This window comes from Ambystoma mexicanum, chromosome 1q, assembly GCF_040938575.1.
Source record: "Ambystoma mexicanum isolate Mex_15411 chromosome 1q, UKY_AmexF1_1, whole genome shotgun sequence".
Classification (NCBI taxonomy): Eukaryota; Metazoa; Chordata; class Amphibia; order Caudata; family Ambystomatidae; genus Ambystoma; species Ambystoma mexicanum.
Window position 1 is genome coordinate 210,372,557 of NC_090922.1, and position 17,676 is coordinate 210,390,232.

General features: G+C 42.9%; 1 protein-coding gene across 1 annotated transcript in view; it reads left to right on the forward strand.

Moving 5' to 3' along the window:
• PRKCG (protein kinase C gamma) overlaps positions 1-14,186 on the forward strand; it is a 1,699,783-nt gene extending 1,685,597 nt beyond the window's left edge. Inside the window, exon 18 of the mRNA XM_069637367.1 lies at positions 8,768-14,186. Within this exon, the coding sequence (XP_069493468.1) occupies positions 8,768-8,947 (180 nt within the window). The 3' untranslated portion in view covers positions 8,948-14,186. The remainder of the gene's footprint in view (positions 1-8,767) is intronic.
• Positions 14,187-17,676: the final 3,490 nt, after the last annotated feature.

Consider the following 17,676-nt stretch of genomic DNA (forward strand, 5'->3'; position numbering starts at 1 on the left):
TCCATCACATACACGAAACACAAAAAGAGAGCATAACGACCAAAGAGCAACACACTAAAAAGTAACCCAAAAAACAAATAAAAACAACAGGACCCAGCTTAACCAAAAAACCCAATTCAAAAAGAACAAACAGAACATAATGTCATGACCCACAGGACGTGCCCCTTTTGGTCTTCCTGGTCCTTATCGCAACGGGCCTTGCATTCCCTGACACTCCCAACAGGGCCGTCCAGCTTGACACGCCTTCCGCGGTCTATACGTTGGACGTAACGTATTCTACTAAAAGACTGCACCCCCGCGGCTCCGCGCGGCTCAATGCTATTGACAAGTAGCGATCAGACGTGTTCTCCATAGTTCGCTGTATTGCTTTCCTGGTTCCTAGCTTTTCTACTTCCATTCCTTACCCCTTTCCCTTTCCTCTTGCTTCCTGGACTCGTGCGCCATCAGCACGTCTTCTTCGTTTCCCGGATCCCTGGATTGCTGCATCCCGGAATCTTAAACACACGCTGGAGTCGGAAGAGACTCGCTCAGCCTTATTCAAGTCCAGGTCTGTCCGTAAGAAGCCGTCCAGGACCCGATGCGAGGTATGCAAGAATTAACCACCGAGGTGCAGAATTTAAAGGCGGAAAACGCTGCTCTCAAGCAATTAGTTCTATCCCGTGATTCAGCAGCAAAAGAAAGTGTGTTACTGGGCGGCATTGTTGACAAATACGATGGGTCGGCAAAAACCCTTTGTGGATTCCTGAACTCATGTTTGGTTCACTTTACATTTAAGCCCTATTACTTTTCCACTCCCAGGGCTATGGTGGGTTTCATAATCTCTCACCTTTCCGTAAATGCTTTAACCTGGGCTACACCCCTAGTTAACTCCGGCGACGCTCTCCTAGATGACAACAATGGTTTCAAACGGGCCCTAAAGACCATGTTTGATCGGCCAGAGCAGGTCTTTAGTGCCCAGGAATGCCTCTTAGGCTTTCAGCAGGGATCCCAGGATGTGCTCACGTATGTAACCCAATTCAAGCAATTGGTCAAGGAAGCTGATTGGTCTCCGGAGGCAAGTTTTACCCTTTTCAGGAGAGGACTAAATCAGGAGATTCAAGATGAGTTAGCCAGAGTGGCCCGACTGAACTAATTCCAGGCTCTTATGGACCTTGCCATGCAAATAGACTTTCGCATTCAGGAAAGGAAGGCAGAGAAGAAAAAATCTAGAGGAAACCCTCCGAAGGTGTCCTTTGAGAGTACCTTCAAATCTGACTCAAACCCAGGATCAGTCACCGAACCAGAACCCATGCAGATAGGAGCCTTCCGTGGACCCATATCCCCGCAAGACAGGATGAGAAGGATTAATATGGCGTTGTGCATGTATTGTGCCTGAGACAAACACTTGGTTAGAGAATGCCCTCTGGCTCCTCCTCGGCGTTCGGGAAACGCCAACTCCCGATCCTAGATGGAGCAGGGCTTCAGGAGAGATATGTTTGCTCCACATCAATTCCATCCTTGAACTCTCCTGGACAAAACAATCCAGTGATACTACAGGCCTTCCTATCAAACTCCGGGAATAAGACCTATCCTGTTTTGGCCTTGGTAGACTGCGGGGCTATGGGAATATTCATTGATCAAGATTGGGTTTTTAGTCACCACATCCCATACGAAACACGAAGCATCATGCAGCCAGTGGAAGCGATCAATGGAAGACCCCTCACTTCGGGGCCCATAAGCCTGCAGACCAAAGAGATCCAGCTTTCAATTAACCACCACCAAGAGCGGATCCGATTCAACATTATTAAGTCAGCTCATTACCCCATGGTACTGGGCATGCCCTGGTTACAGAAACACAATCCGTATATCAATTGGACAGCAGGATCACTATTCCTCGGCTCAGAGTTTTGTATGTCTCACTGTCTAATCCTGGATCCCTCCATGACCCCTTCCAAAGAACCACCAATAGACCATCAAGCACCTCTCATTGGTTTCCAATATTGATTTTCACGAAACTGGACCTCCCGGGTGCCTATCATTTCATTCGTATCCGGGAAGGAGACGAATGGAAAACAGCATTCAGAACACCCTTTGGTCACTTTGAATATCTGGTCATGCCCTTTGGATTAGCTAATGCCCCAGCAGTCTTTCAACTTTTTATGGACAGAGTGTTCTCTGACATGCTATTCCTCTTCGTCATCGTCTACCTGGACAACATTTTGATCTACTCCATGGACGTTCTAAAGCATGAAGAGCATGTAAAGGCAGTACTACAACGACTCCGTGAACATAAACTCTTGGCCAAACCCGAGAAATGTCTGTTTCACGTTGCTTCTGTTCATTACCTAGGATGTATCCTTACTCCTGAGGGAATTGGCATGGACCCTTCAAAGGTAAAGGCTATATTATCCTGGCCTGCTCCCACGTCTGTGAAACAAGTTCAATCCTTCCTGGGGCTTGCCAATTTCTATGGGAAGTTTATACCCACCTTCTCTGAGTTTGTTCAACTGATTGTTGCTCTCCTGAAGAAAGACACCCTCTTTGTCTGGTCTATTCCGCAAGATAAGGCATTCCAACTCTTGAAGACAAGATTTACTCAAGCCCCCATTCTGGCCCAACCCAGCATTGATCAACCATTCCGTGTGGAAACGGATACCTCTAACTACGCTATTGGAGCGGTGTTGAAGCAAGAATTTGAGGATAAACTAGAACACCCCATTGCTTACCTTTCACGAACGCTGACTCCCAGTGAGACACACTACTCTGTCCTGGAAAAATAACTTTTAGCCATCCGCCAAGCCTTCACTGAGTGGCGACATCTACTCCTGGGAGCTAGATATCCAGTCCAGGTCCGCACGGACCACCGAAATCTTCAAATTCTACAGTCATTAGAGTGTCGGAACAGTCGTCAGGCTCATTGGGCCTTCTTCTTTGCCCAGTACCAGTTCCACATCACTCATGTTCCTGGATCACAAAACTTGATTGCTGACGCCTTATCTTGACGGCCTGACTATGAAACTACCGAAGATAAGGCCTATCCTAAGATGTTTCCCCACACAATTTTTGTAGCTCAAGCAGTCAAACTCCTGGAAGGAATCCGAGTACAAACCCAATCCTCTGAACTCTGGAAGAATATTTCAAGAAAGAATCAATGGAACCTGAGAGTCAAGGAAGGATATTTGCTCAAGGACAACACTCTGCTCATTCCTACACAAAATTTACAACAAAGAATAATAAACCTCTGTCATGATACCCTTCACTCCGGACATCGTGGCATCACCAACACCCTCCACCTCATACAAAGACAATTTTGGTGGCCTAAAATGAAGACTGACGTACAACTATACGTCCGAGCCTGTGCAATCTGTAGTCAGAATAAACATGACAACAAGAGGCCAGCGGGTCTTCTGCTACAACCCGCACAGCCAACAAGGCCATGGGAATTTATCGCTACAGACTTCATTGTGGAATTACCGCCTTCCAGAAGGTACACCACCATCATTGTCACCATTGACTTGTTCACTCATATGGCTCATTTCGCACCCCTCAGTAAGCTACCATCCTCATCTGAACTGGCTGGAATCTTCCTGGAGCACATATTCCGCCTTCATGGACTTCCTTCCAAGATCATTTCCGATCGAGGACCTCAATACGTCTCACAATTCTGGAAACACCTCTGACAAATATTCGGAATCCAACGCGCTCTTTCATCAGGTTATCACCCTCAAACCAAAGGGGCCACAGAACGTTGTAAGAGGATTCAATTCAACACTACAGCTAAGTCAACGCCTAGTCTATAATACTGAATGAAAACCCTTATTGATATATCTTTATGTCCAGTTCATGCGTTCTGGATGACTACCCCTATATAACACCCCTCTCTCAGAATCCCCCTGACCCCACTGAGCCAAGAAGTAGTTCTGTTTTGCAAGTTAAAAGGTTTATTTGAGAAGTAAAGCAATATATATCTATCACACTTTTTAATAATTAATAATTGAATATCACACTTAATCTGATATGATAAAGATTAACAACGGAGAATCTGGCACTGGCACACTTCTTTATAATCAATGATGAGTGGTTATAGGATGGATAAGATAGCAACAATACTTTTATGGTTTCCAATGGATGCAATGTGGAATGAAATGCAGTACAGAAAATAACTTGATAGGATTTCAGCAAAAGACAATGTAATCACTTTCTTGGACAATTCACCCCCCCCTTTTATGCAATGCAAGGAAATGGAAGGAAGGCACACAGTTCTCAGAAATGCAATTAAATGTGATTCAGTTAACCCCAGCAACTTAGACTACAGACGTTGAAAACACAGGCCCAAAATGCTTTTAAATGTGCTGGCAATGAAGAAAAAAATATGCTAAAATGCTTTTAATTCCCTCTAGAGGTTCAGGTTGAGGATTAGTTGGTTTAAATTAGTTGCAGGCTTACTTTAGCAATGTCCTAGGAATGATTAGCAGGTTAAACGAATTTCTGCAACGGAAGCAAAAACAAACTGCTGTTTTCACACGTGGAGAAATTTGCAAATCGCGGCAAAATTCGCGCGTGCGTTTTACGCGATTGCGGCACAACTATAGGGATGCGGTTCTAGGTTCGTAGGAAAGCCACGATTCTCAGCTTTCAGAGGAAAGTTACTGCAAGTCTCTAGCACAAACGGTCACGGAGATATGAGCGATTAAATAAAGGTCGTTTTTCAGATTTGAAATTTTAAAGTTCAAAAAGACAAGTGCAGCTTGCAACTAGAAAATGACAAGTGACAGCTTTGCAAATGACAGGTGACAGTTAGGAGGCAGTTCTACTTAGATTAAATAGATTGAATTATATTATTTTAACTAAGAGATTGGTTCTGCACAGTCTACTATTTACTCACAATATATTTAGAAATATGCCTCGCCACGGATCTGGTCAGGTTTTGGACTGGACTCCGGTCTGGTCTGGGTCTCTTCACAGTGATCTGGGTCAGCTCTGCTCTGCTGGTCTGGTCTGGGTTTCTGGTTCTGGATATTGATAGATTTGAAGTCTGGATCTTTCTGCACAGCTTTCTCTAGAGATTGATGGAGGTAAAGTATGGATTTTCCAGCAGAGCGTCCCGCAGCAAATGGATTTGAAGGTCCCTATCTGTCCTGTCTGTCTGCTTTTATGTGTTTTGAAAATGGGTGTGTGTGCAGCATCACTAGGCTCTACCCCTCTCCACTTATCATTGGCCAAGCTTTCATTTCTCCCCTGATTGGGGGAGCTAAGTGGTGTCAGAGTGATGTCATTTTACAGCCTGCAGAAAGTCCACTCCTCCTGTCAACTTGCACACAAATCTAGATTTGAACCAAATACATATTTGCAGAGGTACATATTGTTTTAAAATTACACGCACCCATCACATATCACCGGAGGTATACCCTGTCCAAATCTGCTCTTCCTGAGAGCTTGCATTCAGAAATGGCAATATTTTGCACTTTTTAACTGGTTTGCAATACCGGACATTACCCCAAATTTACACACATGTGCGCAAGGAGTATGGACATTAGTTGATGAAGTGTCAGATTTTTCACATGCACACATTTTGAGTAATATCCTCTTTTCCGCTAAAACCCCCCTGAACATACCACCGGGTCCTAACACGTCTTAAAATGTGGGCAGAAAAATCACAAGAATTATGGTGTCATTTAAATAATTTTCACAAGTCCGTACTATGAGTTATTCATCTTTTTAGAGTTATGTTCTGGCCCCAAAGGGGTGTGGTTTCCCCCCAGCACAAGGTTGAATTTCTGGTTTTTCCAGTTCTGCCAAGCCAGCTTGCTCTCACAGGCAGTGCTCCTCCCCTTTGCTACAGGAGGAAGCTACTTTTACAGCCCCCGCCAATAAAACATTTGCCTGAGTCAGGACAGGGCTTTGTTCAGAGCTCCTGTATTCTGTGGGGCTCCCCTTAATTCAATTATCAGAGAGATGGCATATCCTTAGTGTGGCCAGCAAAAGGCAGATAGGCCTGGGAACACAGCTGTGACTCAAGTTTCACTCCTGATGGGGGTAGTTGCCAGGCAAAATTGGAATCTCTTTAAGCCAGTTTTTAGCTACATGTCATTTCTGTTCCCCAGTTTTCTGCATTCAAATAAAACTAAACATTTTTACATATGCAGCTTGAATGCTGATTCTAAGTTTAAAACTATGACATTTAAACAATTGAAACCTATGTGACACTCAAAAGTAGGTCACTCAGTCAATTTAAACATTTAGATTTTTAGTGTCTTTCAGTCCAAATTTACTTAAACTGCTGAAATCCACAGCTCAGCAGGTCTTGTTATAAACCTTCAAGTCACTTCAGAATATAACTTTACATTGGATCCACCTCTCAGTAAGTCTTTCTTTGGCCTGCTTTGGGTTCATTTATTCAGTTTTATACAAAAAGTAAAATCTGGTGTTGTTTTAAAACGCCGGCTTTTGGATAGTGATGAGTACTGGTACTGCACCCCTTTTTGGGATTTAAGAAAATGAATTCCCAACAGTTATGGGTTTGCTTTTGGCAATCAGCATTGCCACTCCCAATGGTTTCAGACTACTGTGTGGGTAGTCCAATGGTGGTTTTAGGCAGTGTCCTTCTGCGCCCATAACATCGGCAAAAATGAGTGGCAGCCTATTCTTCATGCATTTCCCTGTGCATTTTCTGGGAAGCTCTGGCCATCATGATGTTTTCCATGTTAGTACTGCACAGTTTTGAGGTAGGGCTTGGATGCGTGGATAAAAACATCCCACAACGTGCTAATCAGACTCTGGAACAATATCTTCAATGTTTTGCCACTAAAGTTCAGGATGACTGGTCGCTCCTGATACCCGTGGCTGAATTCGCCTATAAGAATTCCGATCATTCAGCAATTAAGACCAGTCCCTTTTATTGCAGCCAAGGATTCCATCCATCAGTTCTGCCCTCAGTTCTTCTACAACCCACACCGGTACCTACTGTCGACTCCAGGATTGAAACACTCATCAACATAAATAAGGAGACCAAAGAGCACTTAGAGAAGGCCAGAACACAGACCAAGAGATATGCGGATTCCAAAAGAAGATCTGGGCCTTCTTATTCAGTTGGAGATCAAGTTTGGTTGTCCTTGAAATTACTACCCCGACATCTACGGCCAAACAAATTGGCCCCCCGGTATTATGGTCCGTTTTCCTTCAAGGAAATTATAAACCCACTCTTATACCGGCTCAAGCTACCAGAATCCTGGAAAAAGATTCACCCAGTTTTTCACACCTCCTTATTAAAACCTTACATTCAATCCTCCCGGAAATCCTGCAGACCCACTCCTGTGGTGGTGGACAATCAACTGGAATATGAAGTGTCCCGGATATGCGACTCCAGGTATAAACAGGGTCAGCTTCAATACCTGGTTGAATGGAAAGGATATCCCCCCAGTGAAAGAACTTGGGAACCACTTTCTAATCTGAATACCCCTCGACTGCTCAGAAGATACCACCTCATACACCCAGGCAAACCTGGAGGAACAGGTTTTCGGAGGAGGCATGCTGTCATGACCCACAGGACGTGCCCCTTTGGTCTTCCTGGTCCTTATCGCAACGGGCCTTGCATTCCCTAACACTCCCAGCATGGCCGTCCAGCGTGACACGCCTTCCGCGGTCTATACGTTGGACGTAACTTATTCTACTAATAGACCGCACCCCCGCGGCTCCGCGCGTATCAATGCTATTGCCAAGTAGCGATCAGACGTGTGCTCCGTAGTTCGCTGTATTGCTTTCCTGGTTCCTAGCTTTTCTACTTCCATTCCTTGTCCCTTTCCCTTTCCTCTTGCTTCCTGGACTTGTGCGCCATCAGCACGTCTTCTTCGTTTCCTGGGTCCCCGGATTGCTGCATCCCGGAATCTTAAACGCACGCTGGAGTCGGAAGAGCCTCGCTCAGCCTTATTCAAGTCCAGGTCTGTCCGCAAGAAGACACCACGGAGTCCAGCAAGGATCGGTCTCAGGTAAGAAGGGGGGAACTAAGTGACACATAATACCGCAGAACAACATATTTCAACAGGAAAACAATAAAACACAACACTCTGCAATGTATTAAAAAGCAGAATGACCAAATACAACACAATAATGTACAACTAAATAAAACATCAGCCATGATCAAAACATTGTAGAACACCCGACAATACTGCCCTCAAAACACAAAGTGATCAATATAACACAGTACAACAATGCAAATCAAAAACAACATTAAATTAAACTAAACAGAATATAATAAACTCTCTTTTTTAATTTGTATGATTTTATTATGAATTGGCTGAACCAAGTTACCCTTACATAATCTTTACACAACAAAGAAACAATCAATAGTTTTGTAACCAAGAACTGCATCAACACATTCATCCATGAATAAAAATCAGAACGTAGGTAGATAATCTTCCACCTTTTATATGTAATTATGACCGTAATAAACTCTCTTGAAAAGTCAAAGCAATACAATACAACCAAAAATACTGTCTACTACAAGACAACACACCACAACACAATACAATGCAACACAACACTGCAAACTACAACACAACAGTCCCTGTCTCCCCAAACCGTTGATCACTTAACTTCCTGGGAATAAAGTCAAGAAGCTTCAAGGGCTGTATTTCAAGCAGTGGGAGATGTTGAATCCTCAATAGGTGCAAGTAATTATGTGGGAATGTACGGGGCAACATTGATATGTATATTTTGCAAACCTGCAAGGCAGATCAACATTGTAACCATTGACTGTATCTTGTCCTTTCCTTCTCTTTTTTTCCCACAGAGTGGCAAAAATGGGGAGAATTTTGACAAGTTCTTCACAAGGGCTGCGGCTATGCTGACCCCACCCGATCAGATGGTACTTGCTGGCATCGACCAGAGTGAATTCCAGGGCTTCACTTTCATTAATCCAGAGTTCATCCACCCCTGCCAACACAGCCCGGTGCCTGTCACTGTGGTCTGAGACTTCAGCCATCTCCCATGATGGGTGGAAGAGAAGGAACCCTTTGAGCCCTATCCCCATGCATCCACGACTCCTCTCATCCTCATTGGCCAGCATGGCAACCTACTTGGCAATAGCTTCCAATGTCCCTCCTAGCCCGTGTGGTCCAGCAAGTGCCAGGAGCATAATATTCTGTAGAGCGGAATCTCAAGAGAGCCAGTTCACAAATATCTTTGAGGTGTGCAAATAGATTCAGTTACGCCTTGTAAGATGTCAGCAACACGTGGCAAAAGTGAACATTGCCTTCTGATGTCTTCCCTATTCGATTGAGTACAGATATCTTCTGCCTGATCATTTGGGAGACAGGCAGTCGTGAGATGAGTTTTGAGAATGGACCTCTGTTACATTACATGGAAGGCGAATCCCAGCTGCATCACTTCACTCAGCTTGTATCGGTTTCTGGCCACAGTAATATCTCATTAACGGTATGAAATTTCAACAGGGAGGACGTTGTGTTGCCTTCACAGACAAGTACTTAATTAGATTTCTGCTTCAGGAGGACACTGCTGTTGGCCTTGCTTGCAAATAATCGTCCCCAAATGTGTGTGTCTAGCTACTGTGGAGCATGTGAAGATGTCTTATGGAAGTCATAATCTTGGATGGATTCCATTGCCAACATTGTGTCTACTCAGTAAGGTGGTGTGTTAAAAGCCAAGTGAATTTTTGAATTCTATCTATACTTGAAGGTTACTGCAGATTGAGGGCAAAAGGACAGTTGCATATAATGGATCCATGTGTCCACTTGTAGAGGAAAGTGCTGATGCCTTGTATGGTGAAGAAATGCAACTGTATTCATGTCTACGGGATGTTCTTTGCCTATAGGGTGTTTTCTGTCTATAGGCAATATACAAAATGGTTTCCAAGGTGAATGACTGAATTTGAATGCATTTTTTGTCAAGATTGTTGTTTCTCGGAAAATAAAACACCTCAAAGGAGCAATCTACATTGCATTTGCCTCCCCATCTATTGCACTCTGTCACTGTTCCCTGATAAGAGGAAACTGGAATTAATTGTGCCACTACAGTGAACCCTTATGAGCAACATCAATGGAATGGTTGGATTTCTGTGTCCTGCTTGCCATGGACAATGTCTTTGACTGTATATAAGAACTAACTACTTTAGATGTATGTGTCAAAATAAAAACAGATCTGGTTAAAGATCGACCTACAGCTAAACTGACATTTGCTACTTTCTCTATTTTGCACGACTTCAGAATGGATTGTATGCTTCCTCTTTCGGTAACAACCTTCCATCAAGCCAAGCTAACTTCAATCCATCGACTGGTCTAGTAGGTGTTGAAAATTGATGTCAACATTCGATTCAAGATCATTTCTAACATGTGGGATCTTCTGCAAGAACACAAATCAATTGCTTCTTCCATCTGGCTTGGTGTAAGAGAATCGGCTGGTTGTGCAATACCAGCCACTGGACTGCTTTGTGGCTGCTCCCTGTGTGAGATTTTAATGCATGTGTTAAACCTTTTCTGTTGAGCATGTTCTTGATTCCCAGTAGATTATTGCTAGAATATCCTCCTCTGTGGACTTTCCTCATCCTGCTCTTGATACGTTCTTCATCTCCGACACTTGAAATCAAAGTCTTCTAGTGCGTAAGACCTTTGTAGGTGTTGTCCATTACCTGGCGTCTTTTGTACCATCCAGCTTAGTGGGTATATGGTCTAATAGTGCAGATAACAAACTTTGCATAGTTGTGTCTATGGACATTTGAAACCTCTACCTGCTCCGCCCGCTTGTTTGAAGCTAACATCTGATGATGTAATCCAAATTCCTCGCCTAGTTACAATGATGTATACAGATCAGCCCACGTAAATGTTTCCAGCAAATATGAGGGTTGCTAACGCACATCTGTCTCATGGCCATGGTTCTCCTCTGACAAGGCGGGCATGGGTTCAAAATGTGGCTATAATGGCAAAGATGCATGTTTAAGTAAAATCGACATGACGTTAAATAGTCCTCCTCACTCTCAGTGCTTTCTGAGCCTTATGATCTGGGTAAATACTGGTTTGTGGGCAATATTGCGTTTCCCCTGATTCATCAGGTTGAGAATGGAGAAATGCGTGAATTTGCTGTCGTTCTCACTTGCTTATTTGCAGAAGTCAAATATTTAAACCATTCGGCAAAATATGTCAAATGTCTAAAAGCATTTATGGTCCTGGTCAGAAGTGCTGACGGTGCTTCCTCCCCATACCTTCATCTCCCTCAGCAATACCTGTTGGCATTGTGCTTTGATTTCATCAATGTATCCTTTTCGCACCTACGCTACTCGTGTGCCTATGGGATGGGTGGTAGTGGTGGGTGGGAAAGGCTTATGTTCCATCCATCCCCTCTCCACCTGAAGGGCCAGTGATGTGTGGGTGGAGCATGTCCCACTGTACGAGCTGTATGGGAATTCATGGCCCTTCAGCTTGCTGATTTGTGAGGTGCCACTTTCTGGCGGGAGGCTGCTTCAGGACTCTGCCCATGCGCAAACATAGAACTCCTGGAGGGAAAGCTGGTGTGACAAAATGAAGGCCTGGAGTTAGACGATGTAAAGAATTGTATGGGTCGTGTATATTTCATGCAGGTTGTATTCGGAAAAGGTTTCCTATTAGGAACAGTACAGTGACATCATTTTTGGTGAGCAATTTGAAGACTGCATTTGAAGGATGTACTTGTAGTTACCCTAAAAAGCAATCTCACACGCCATCTTGCCAGCACGGTACGAATACTTCGAAACGTCTTTTTCTTTAAAGGATGGCTAAGTATGTATTGTGTGTTCAAGGATTGAATGAACGTTTTTTGCGGAACTGCGTTTTGTGGTTTGTGGGATACCTTTGCAGGTTGTGTTTGGTAACAGGCATGTACACTCTTTTCTGGAACAGGTTTGGCAACATTGGTTACGGAGTAATAAAACAATGTTCACTCATTTTCACATAGCCGTGTGCATCGCTGGAGGATACTAGCAAGTACCGACATTTTAATGTACCAGCAGGGCGGCCTGTTTAACTAGGGCAGGAGAGGCCTCTAATAACAGTGGATGGAAGATGACACACTATTGGCATTACTGGTTTGCAGGCACCACTCTTCCATTTAGAAGGGCACACAGACCTAGATCACACGGGGTCCAACCGTAAACATTCTGCCATTGGCATTCCCTTTCACCGTCTCTCCCTTACAGGGGTTATGGAAAGGGATTACATGGAGGGGAGGGAGAGGAGTTAGGGGGAGCTACACTCTGGAAAAATAAAAAAATAAAAGAATTAATAGAGGGCAATATGAGGAACGACATAAGGTGCAGACAGCGTTCAAAGGGCAGTATTTGCCCATAGAAGTACCTGGATAGAATGGATGGTTGACGCTGAAGGAGGCATTGGGTAGCACAGGGATATTCAGTATCTGGTAGTGTAGACAAAGTTTGCTGTCTTAAGCACGGCTAAGAAGATTAATGAACCATATGTATTTGTGTTTTTGTGTGTACGGGAAGTGATAGCGTTTTACTGTTGATCCGTGGGACTGAAAGCCTCTATGAGGAGATGGTGTGTGTGCTAAGTTGTTCTAGGGGGTAAGTTAGCAGATGCCTGCACACAAAGAGGATGTGTTCCCAAGGCAGGCGTAGTAAGACTGAGTGGCCGGCCGCCACAGAGGCTTACATTATATTGAACAGTTTTGGTATAGTTAGTTATTTTGAGGTTGGGATGTCCTGTTGTGCCAGTATGGGCTCTGGTGTTTGTGTTCTAGACAACGATAAAGCTATTGAACCTGGAAAGTGATGCAAACTGGTGAGTTATTGGTGAACTATGGCCCCATGGCTGGAGGCCGCCTTCTAGCCTGATGGCAGCATTTCGGGCTCATCACTGAACTTTCATTGACTGGGAAGAACCAGAGCTTTGTGGCCACTGTTAAAGGGTGTGTGGGCTTTCAGATTGTACTGATAGACTTCTTGATGTTAAGGCTGAATGAGAATTTGGGGTCAAACGGAACACTTGGAGACACTTATGGGATGGTTTGTTACCCAACGTATTGGCAGTCTGGTGCTCTATTGTGAAAGGAGTTGCAGCGGTGAGTGATGCAGAGGAACATATTGACCACCATTTGCTTTTCCACCAAAATATCCGTGAAGTATCACCATTGACAAGGTAGGACCTGGGACAAGACCTGCTATGTACAATCTGATTTGTTCCCCTTCACATCATACCTGTCCTTGCCCTTCCACTGTCACTGGTGCATGGATGCTTTGTGTAGGAGCTCGATGGTTATGCTGAGAGAAGCTGCAGCAGGCCTGTGTTCCAGCAGAGGGTGCAAAGGCGCATCATCGTCATTTGTCAATTATCCGCCACTTCCCTCCTTCTTACACAGAGCTGATCAGAAGCACGAAGGACGACCAAGGGCATATTCCTGCTGTACGGCCTTAGGTTAAGAGTGATGGTGGCAGGGAAACTCTGCCCGGTCTCCCTATGACACCATGCTGGGGAAATACAGCAGCACTGCAGGAATTGACAGATCCATGGGCCGGAAGCATTATCATAAATGCCCATTGGCAATAGACAGCAATAGACAGCAAACTTCAACAATGACGGTCAGAAGGTTTTCTGCTGAACAGAAATCCCAGAATTGCCCCATGCACAACCCGTTAAGGTGCATCAGAGTAGCTGCTGTGGCAGGAGCCAGATGTTGTTGTGGGTGTGTGACGGATTGAGTGGGGAAATAGGCTGGCACTTAATAGTGTACAATTTCCTGGGGCTATTGGGCCAGCGTATGTGCTGATTAAAAATCCAATTCATGTGGATTGATTTTGTAGACAATCCTATGCACCTCCCAGGTGAGAGTCTTTCTAAGCATCATGGTAAACTTTAATGCATGTGATGTGGAAAAACTCATGCTTGCTTTGGGATAGATTCATGCTCGTGGTGCTGTCAGAGAGTGGTGCAATCATGTATAACACACATGTGATGATGATTAAGATACAAATGTGTGATGGTTTTGGAAAAAGGATCTCCTCTGATGCTTACAGGCACTTAAGGGAATTTTCATTTTAGTTATAGGAAAGGTGGATGCGGTTTGTGCCAAAATGTATGGTTATTTTGGTGGAAATGTCGTGCTTATTTTGTACAAAATTCAATGCTATTTACTGATCAATATGTGCATGATGTATGCATAGCAAGTGAATGATTTCTATAAAGGCATTTTCTAATTATTCAGGATAATGACTTGTTTAGTAGAGAGAACTTGGCATGCTTGTAGGTAGAGAATTCAGACTCTGCCTCGTCTTGTTATTTGAATATTTTATGTCAATTAGAGCCATTTTCGTGGTAGTATTGGGACAATTCCTGCATCAAAGTAATTCACTGCCCTGTCGGGAGAGAGAGATCTAGATGAGACCTGGGTATTTTCTGGTTCGGGATCTTTCATCCATTTTACAACTTGTTTGGCACCATGTCTGAGTGATTTTGAGCTTGCTTCAGTATGATAGGGGGACAATCTACACATGTATAGGAGAATATTCAATAATGATCATAGGACAAAGCAATGCTGTTTAGAGGATAATTGCATGCCTAACGAGAACTATGATTCATTTGGAGATAACTGGCTGTCCTTCATTAGGAATGTGTCATGCGCCTGCGGGTCAATTATTGGCTTGCTGTGGGAAAGTGTAACAATGATTATGGGAATATACTCATGAACCTACATGCCACCATAGGGCAGTGGTTTTGTGGGACTATGCCCTGAAAGATATATGCAAATGTCATAATCAAATTTGAAACAATGAATGCTCAGCTTAATTTAGAAAGCAATGCATGTCAGTGCCCTCTGCCTGTCTCAGCTGACCCGCCCGGGCCATTCACTGCCCTGCCGGAGAGAAGTCTGGGTAAGACCTTGGCCTTTTTTTGGTTCGGGATCTTTCAACTATTGCACAACTTGTTAAATAATTTAAATATCATATTAAGCGTGTGAAAATGTGGAAACTAAATGTTGAATTTAAATAGATAGCTGACATAGTGAGTTCAACAACATTGAATACTAAGAAGACGATTCCTTAAAAAAAAACAACAGCCTGCCCTATCAGAGGAAAAGCATGTTTTGAACGACATTGGCTAAACACTTAAGAAGGTGAGCCTGACAAAGGCCTCGAAAGCGTGCAGGAATCCAGTACCTTAAAAAGTGGAACACTAGCAATGCACAGACTTATTCCGCTCCAGGAAGAAATGCAATTGCTTTTCTCTACACATTCGTTTTGCTTTGCATCAGAAGCAGCTGCTTTGGGGCAGGAGGGCTGGGGTGGGTGGATTTAGCACTGCAAAAAGTTGAACAAGCTCGGCAAACATTGCCAGAAATGCAGGTCCTCTACCCCAGTGTCACAACAAGTCACGGGGCTAAGCACCTGTCAGTCCAGGCACAGAGAAAGCACTGGTCTTCGTTTACAAAAATGAAATCAAGCTGAACATTTTTTTAATTTTTATTTCTTGTTATGAACAATGTCACCCTTAATACAAGTGGCATGTTATACTTGTTGGAGGACAGTTCTGTCCACAGTCTCGATTGTGGCATGCTTGTTGTTAGTTAAAGAGTAGACACCTTTTGCTGGCCAGAAAAATATTTCACAATTATTCTGAGACAGTCACCTTTTGATCCTTTGATGATTTCCTGCTGAGTTTGGGAACACATTTTATGATGAGAGGATTTCATGATTGTTATGATTATTACGTTGATGCTGGTTTTTGCAATTTGAATAACAGGTAGTCTAATGTTGGTTACGAGGCAATACTACCTTTAAATGATTAAGAAAACAGTCTCTGAAACCAAGCAATACTTGTCAACTATAAGGGCACATGGATGCCGATTTCATGGAATGAACCACGTGTGCTGTGGATTATGGAATCAATTCATGCTTTGTATGCACATGTTTCATGTTTTCATGTTTCATGTTGACTAAAAGGGCATTGCATGCCTGGCATTGGGGCTATTTATTAAACTCCTTCAAATTATTAAAAGTATTAAGAATAATAGTATAGTTTACGCAGAGTATTTTCCTCTGGCATACTGATGCTCTCTCAAGGTCATGGTTTTAACTAATTCAATGCAACCCCATGATTTAGGCATTCACCATTGGGATCATTTAGTTTAAATGAAAACTTCCTATAGATGATTTTCAGAATAATATACTGCTTACAAAATGGCAAAAAGTGGTTCTGCAAAGCATTGTGTGTCTTCTTTTTTGACAAAGAAAACACAACCTCATTTACAATTGCCCCTCCAAAATTTAGTGAAATGCATAGAAAGTGCAATGAAAATCTAATAGGATTTTATCTTTTTACATTTTGAAAATTCATTTTGGAAGAAACTCTCCTTCCACATTGCAATGTTTTAAATAGTCATATTTTAATCAATAGGTTTTATTTGTTCCCCCAGCAATAGTTTTTACAAAGAGTATTACACATTTAAAATCCAAATTAAAATAATGTTTCATAAACTGATAAAACCTATACATATTAAACATTAATACATTTTAGCACACTTGGCATGCTTGAGGGAGAGTCTGTAAGTGATTTCAATCAGGCACACACCCAAGTCTCGCCCAGCATGTAGTGCGCAAATTAAACCCGTATTTATTTTTATCTATAAGTTCAATATTCTGAATGATATACCACTCATATCACACCCTCCTCAAAATACCCCCCAGGTTACACTGAACCAGGAATCAGGCTAGTTGCAAAGGTAATTATTTGTGTATTTATTTACAATTTAAAATCAGAATATATTTTTAATAGGTAACAACAGTCACCAATGGGGTGACAGGAACAATGGATAATATGTTTAATGCACTAGAAATGAAGTAATGAACACAAAAAGAATGCAGCAAAGAAAATTATAATTCTGAGTTGGTTTGTAACAGATAGCACTATGGTTAGGGGTTCCCCTTGCAACACCCCTCAACCCACCAATAGGCAATTTAAATAGATGTGAGGAGAGAGCAGGTATTCTGGAATAATGCAGACCAAACGGAATATCATTCCCACCTTCACCCCGTAAACACAAGAGAAAAACGGATTTGACTTTTCAATTGTCAGAATGGCTTTGAAATTGGCTGAGCAAAAACACAAAATATGTTCAAAATGCTTAAATTATTATAAATTCCTATGGGAGCCGCTTTGAACAGATGCAAGCAAACACAAGCAATGATTTACTCAAAAGGAAACAGTTGGGCTCTCAAAGGCCAACTGGATTTTCAGTAGTCAATGTAGCTAAGGATGCTAGGTACAAGTGGGAGTTTCTATCTTAAAAACTGAGGGAGTTATAGAGGTTTTAGTGAGCAGTGTTTTTCGAAAATAAAGACACGAATTTGGACACAGACTTCACTTTAGAATCAGAAAATATGGCTTATGCATTCATTCAAGGCTAGAGCGTTCAGGCTAGGCAACCAAGTCGGGATGAAGTAAGCTCTGAGACTGATTCATGACTTCAGTAACAGATCCCCATCACCTTCCCCGGCGGCACCAGTCCAAAAACTCAAAGTGGGATTTATGGATCAGAGTACACAAATAAAGATGACTATAAAAATGGCGCTTTCGCAACTAGACCGAATAAGATAGCACTAAAGATTTGGACACTGTTACTGGTTAGGAAAGTATGGATAGTTCAGAGATCAGAATGGAACAAGATAATGCAAGGTATAAAATAGTTCTCCAGCGACCTATT